At 39.9% G+C, this 6,168-nt stretch overlaps 1 protein-coding gene across 1 annotated transcript; it reads right to left on the bottom strand.

Annotated features, from left to right (window-relative positions):
• Positions 1–1,375: 1,375 nt before the first annotated feature.
• On the bottom strand, positions 1,376–5,512 carry LOC135771344 (mRNA decay activator protein ZFP36L1). Its single transcript, XM_065281542.2, has 2 exons — positions 4,101–5,512; positions 1,376–3,432 (listed from the first exon to the last, which is right to left on the bottom strand). The coding sequence occupies exons 1-2, from the start codon at positions 4,152–4,154 to the stop codon at positions 2,305–2,307; spliced, it is 1,182 nt and encodes a 393-aa protein (XP_065137614.1). The 5' UTR covers positions 4,155–5,512; the 3' UTR covers positions 1,376–2,304.
• Between the last annotated feature and the right edge of the window lie 656 nt (positions 5,513–6,168).

Here is a 6,168-nt window from a genome sequence, read left to right as displayed (position 1 = left end):
AAAGGTAACTTTTGTTAATGAATTGTTTTTTACATTTATGACAAATACAGAACCATTGTAAAAGAAAATAGCAACTTTAGGCAAACTTTAGAGGAAGCGTGGCCTGTTCACTAAGGCATTGACACTGATCATCACAATACATTTTAATGCAAAGAAGTTTGCCTCTTATGCAAAGAAGTTTGCCTTTAACTACATTGTGGTTTCATTGTGTTCTCTTATTTAACCAACAGCTAGTTAATAAAAACATGACAATGTTGAATTTTTACTATAGCAAATAAGTCAAATTTTATTTAAGAAATGAAGTAAAACTTTGCAAATACAACCAGTGTGACAACTAGCCCCGGTACCTCCACAAAGTGTGAGATTCTGAAAAAATCCTACAAGTCTGAAATTAACAAACACATGACTTCCCAAGCATGTGTAAGCATTTCAAGGAACCATCCCAATAGGATCCAAGTATAAACAGGCCATGTCAACAAAAGATGGATGCACGATTCCTTTATCAGAGCATTATCCCAAAAAAAGTTTTCTTCCATCAGATAACAAAAGCAAAACCCTAAAGTGCCCTGTCTCTCATTGTCTTACAGTAAGCAGCCTCAGTTCCCAACCCCCAGCTCTCTCCTTTCCGCTCACAGATTCCTTTCTATACAAAAGCCTGGAGAGCATATGTTTGACCCACAGTCTCAGTGAATGTGGCCATCTGCTCGGGATTCCATATGATCCGGGCCCTGTGTGAGAATGTGCCTGGCTTTGTAAAAACTCACTAGGCGATGTGGGAGAATCTTCCCCGCACACAATAGGGAACAGTAAGACAGTTTTAACCCTTTCCCTGGTTCGCCTCTCTCAAAGGACGCCTCCCCACGGCATTGTTTTCTGTGACAAGTGAATAGTGGACTGAATCAGGTTCTTGTTACTTACCTGTCAAAAGCTTTAGCCGGATTCAGTTTCAACTCTTAATAACACCCTCATACGCACATCTAAATCTGAACATACTACTTTAGTAAATTATGCAGCTTGAGTATTCGGAGCCAAAAGACTATCAATTATAATAAAGTGATATTTTATTCCCATGGGTGTCTCTATGTTCAGCATCAGCAAACCAGTTAACATAAGGATTAATGGAGAAATGGGATTTAAACTAAATTAAGCCCGAAATGCTTCTCATTTACATACTAGATGCGATCTGCCCACTTCTCCCCCCCAAAAAACAGGGCCAGAATAACAAAGGTATGAACAAATTCACAGCACTATGCGAGTCCTAAAGAATCTAAGCATAAAAATGCAGAATGTAAAATACATACAAGGTTGTGTCTCTAAAGGTTCATTTAAGCTAAATCTTATCAAAGGCATGTAGTCAAGAAGTGGCAAAGAAAACTGTTTATCAACAGGGTTTATTTTCAGTACAAAATGAGGGCAGCAAGGAGAAAAAACAATATATTAAACTTAATACAAACGTTATCAAAAAACACGCTTTCTATAAATACAATAAAATAAATAAAAAAAAGAAATTAAGTGACTTGAAACTCATCATGTAACAAAGCCAACAGGGGCATCTCAGACAACTGGATGCAAAAGGGACCCATCAGAACCAGCTATAAAAATAACTAAGGTGGTCACTAATGTCACATTTAGTAATAATTGGATTTGTCTAAACTCAACCAACTACCCATCAAAAACTATGCAACATTATCAGAAGGCAACGGACTCCAAATAAAGCTCAAACTGTGCACTTGTGAAGGTCTGCTTAAAACGTCTTCTGAAACGTAAGGCAAATCAAACAAACAAACGTAGAAAAAGAGCAGGAACTTGAAGATATTGCCGACTAACGTCACTAATAAAAATATAGATATATTCTAACTTCGGCAGGGTTTAGAAACAGTCAAAGGCAGTGAAAAAGTTTGGTCTCTGCATTAGAGTACAGTAAATAAAAATATAAAAAAAACTCTAAAAAGAAAGTCTAACAACCTCTCTTTGGCTATTTGGTACAATAAATCTTTTTGTAAATAGTTGATTGCTAAATGCATCTTTAAAAGTCATAACAGTTCAGAAGCCTTCCAATGTTTTCAAAAATTTCTGTTACAAACTTAAACGAATTTCCCACCACTCCGCAGCGGTCATCAAAAACAAACCAGGCAATCTCTGTGCTTAAAAGGGTACAAACCCACCCACTTAAAGTATAACTGCAAAATACTTTCAAACAGTACAATTCACACTCTGAGCTTAACTAAAATGTCAAGTATTGGTCATATAATACAGTAGGTATAACACAGTATACAGTTCAGTCCCTTTAGGGTTTGAGGGAATTTAGAGGAAGAAGCTCGTGCTGGAGTTGCTACCCTCACTGTAGATGACATCATCAGGCACCGACAGCTGGCTGAAGATGGGGAGCCTGCGCCCGTTGCCGTCATGTCCGAAGGAGGACTCTGAGCCACTCATGCTGCTGGACGAACTGCAGCTGCCGCCCTCGTGGTCCGAGAGCGAAGTGTGAGAAAGACTCCGGAGTCCTAGAGGTGCGTCGCCGGTCGGGCTCTGCCTCGAGCAGCCTTCGGGCTGTGATGAAAGCAGCTGGGTGGGAGACAGTCCAGAGAGGGAGCACCCGGAGTCAGGAGAGGGCAAAAACTGAGGGTTGAGTTCCCTGGCCTGGTCTAGAAGGGTGTTGGGGTCTACATCTGGGAAGGCCAAGGAGAGGAGGTCGGAGATGGTGGTGGACGTCGGAGTGGAAACAGAAGGTGCTCGGAGAAAGGAGGCGGAGGTGAGCGGGGCATCAAGGGGTGGGGAAGTTGTGGGAAACCCAGAGAAGCTGAAGCTTTGTTTGAGGAGCGGAGGCCGCTGGACTGTTGGATTGGAAGTCTGGGAGCGGGCGTGTGCGTCGTCGTCCTCGGCATTGTGAACAAAATGGCACCGAATGCCGTAGGGACAGAAGCCGATGGAGTGGAAAGTGCGGCAGGGCTCCGTCTTATATTTAGGGTGCCGGCTGAGGTCTCGCAGTTCTTCGTGCCCGTGGGCAAATTGACATTTGCTACCGTATTTGCACACACCCCTTTCGGCAAACGTGCGGCACAGTTCTGTCTTGTAGCGGGATGAGGTGACTGAGATTGATGAAGTGGAGCTGGACAGAGAGGCTGCACCTGACGTAGCCAATGGCTGTTTGAACTGATTGGGATCAGCGGAGGACCAACCCAGACTTCCAGTGTTCCCCTCCACCATGCTAACCGAGCGCTCGGACCAAAAGGGAACCTTGCTCCACTTTGACTGCGATGAGATTTTCTGGGAGCCCCAGTAGCCGGAGTTTATGGATCCGCTATCCATGCTGTCCAAAGAAAGTCCAGAACCGGATGAAAGCGTGCAGGGACTTTCGGGCTTTCTGTATCCGACAGCAGCTGCATGTGGGGAGATCTTAGCTGGCTCTCGGAGATCAAGACTTAAAAGGTGCTAAGAAAAAAGAAAAAAAATCTCGTGTTAAACACCTCGAGAGAATACAAACGTGTCGTAGTTTACATTAACTGTAAATGCAACTTTGCATGCGTAAAATTAGTACAAATGGATTAAAGACGATGATTTGGGGCGAAAATTGTTAAAGTGAGCTTTTATTAAAGTGATATAATAAAAGCAGACACGTAAATAAACTCATCTGATGTTGTCATCTTTTGATAAAGTCACGCGCTGCGCGCTCAAGTTTTATTTGGGCGCTGTGCAGCCAGGTTGTTTACGTTTAAAAAAAGCGAAAGAAAAATATTTGGATTTTAAATAACAACACAACCACAAGCCTTTAGTACATCAATAACTTTTTCCTTCTATCTGCATGCATGCATGCAAACCACAACGATATAAAAGTTAACCGATTGCATACAAAAAGGCGCTTACTCGTGGCCCACGTTCCTGGGAAGTTGCTAGCAGTTTACATCTGATCACTCAGCCCAAAGATACTTTAAACACTTTGAAATGTAGGGATCGTACAACATGCATTTTCCTATTACAAAATAAGCTAAAATCATTGATCCGTTCACGTTTCTAGTAGGATTGTAAACCACGATCAAGCACATGTCGCAACGATTTCAAATATTACACTGACATATTCGTTCATTAAATAGTAAATGTACCTTGCACAAGACGTCATCCAGGTCAATAAACTGATTTAGCGCGTAGGATGGCATAGTCCTGTAAAATCTGTTATTTGGCGATCCCACACAACACCCTCGTAGTTTTGGTGAACTCTACGCTTTCCGCAGCAACACGTGGTTTTAACGCTGCACTGTACGGAGGCCACGCCTCCAGCTCCGCCCACTATGACCACAAGCGGGCTTTTGAGTAACTAGCTAGCGTTTGTCTTTAGCCTTTACAAATCTATACAAACATAATGTTTATATATATATATATATTATGCATGCACCTGTAAAACACTGTATGTTGTCAAAGGGGCTTTATCTTAGTATCTGCAACGTCTAAGTCAAATACAAAATTCATCATTATAGTATAGTAGGCCTAACTATAGTTTTATTTTTTAATGTATTTTTTTTTTACATCCATGGCAACCAAGAATTTATGATCTCAATACAGTTACCACATTTTAATCATGATATATGTTGTAAAACCTTATGACAAGGGTTTTTGATATTAATGTCGGTGCAGGCTGTCACATTTATATCAGCAAATGATGTAACTTTATAGTTTAATTAAATATTGTTATTATATAAACACTATCTGTTATCCAAAACAAAAATGTTTACATGTGCATTTCACAGTTCAACAGCACATTTATGCTATTTAATGGTATTTTACCCCTCACAGTATGCACCAGCCATTGGGGCATGTTGTCACACAAGTTTAAGATGTGTTAAGTGACCTGTTATTTTTACTCAAAGCAAAAAATGTATAACGTTTTGTGCATGCAAGAAGTGTGTTTCTACACAAAATCTGAATTGAAGAGGAAAAGGTTTTTGGTTATATCATCTGATCTTAAGCCTTGATCACGCCACCCTGTTGCTGTCAGAACTGGAGACGACGACCCTCTGAGTTGCTTTGATATGACGTAGCAAAGGCGCTGAAAGTGTCACCCTCTGGTGAAGAGGTTGACATTAAAGTAATTTTATATCCCTTTTCCTGGTGACCGCAGACACTGATCAGTTGATCCCACTGTGAAAGGAGACGTGACGGTTCGGTGTGCTGAAGCGTGCTATGGGAACAGCCTTAACTAAATCTATGGGTGCCGTTGTTTTTTTAACAACTAGATGCTGTGTCGTTTGTTGTAGGCCTACAGTTATATAATATTGAATCCAAGAAGTGACTTTAGTAAACTTTTTAAGGGAACTGGTTATTGTGTTTCCTGAGTACATGAAATAATACTGTTGTACACTTAAGCATTTATTATGTTAAATCCCTACATACCATAGTGTTTTTGAACCTTACTATATAGTACATATTAAAGTTTACTATAGTATTTACTACAGTTGTTCAACAGTTAATAAAACAAATTACTTTAGTATACATTAACAAAGTAAATACTAATAAAGTGTTTTTTTTTTCATGTGGTCACCCTTTGGTTTGATATTTGCATAAATGTCAAGCTGTTTTTTTTAAGCAACAATAAAGGATGTAGGTCGTGCACTTACTGGCTACTGTTTCTTATATAAATTCTAAATATAAAAAATAAAATTCATACACAATTCTGTAAAACTTATCTCATATGCACTTAATTGTTTGAAACAAATTCAAACTTTTGACTAGTGTTGTATTCTTGAGCATGCAAAGGGTAGTGTACATTATTCTGAGCGTGCATTCTTCATCCATAGTTACCACAATGCTAATCAAAAGCCAAACTTTAACCATTCCACCCTCCAAACTAACTTTAATTTAATAACGTTTCCTTTTTGGTTTTTTTATGTATAGCTTGTTAGTGCATATTAAAGACTGTAATTTTACTCCCTCACCACGTCGAGCTCAGCACTAGGAGGATTTCCTCCTTTGTTAACAAGAAACAGAAAAGACCGAAATGGGCAAGAAGCAGTTTCCAACAAACCATATGAAAGGCTTGTTGAGACACAAGGACTCTTGTTGGGGCAGCTAACTTAAGTCTAATTTCCATCATGCCGCTGTAACTTAATCTCAGTGTAGAAGACAAGCAAACAGAAAAGCTACTCTGTCTAATACCCATTGTCAACGTTCCTGCAA

The sequence above is a fragment of the Paramisgurnus dabryanus genome, chromosome 8 (assembly GCF_030506205.2).
Source record: "Paramisgurnus dabryanus chromosome 8, PD_genome_1.1, whole genome shotgun sequence".
Taxonomy (NCBI): Eukaryota; Metazoa; Chordata; class Actinopteri; order Cypriniformes; family Cobitidae; genus Paramisgurnus; species Paramisgurnus dabryanus.
The sequence above is the reverse complement of the archived record's forward strand: the minus strand, read 5'-3'. Positions and strand labels throughout refer to the sequence as shown.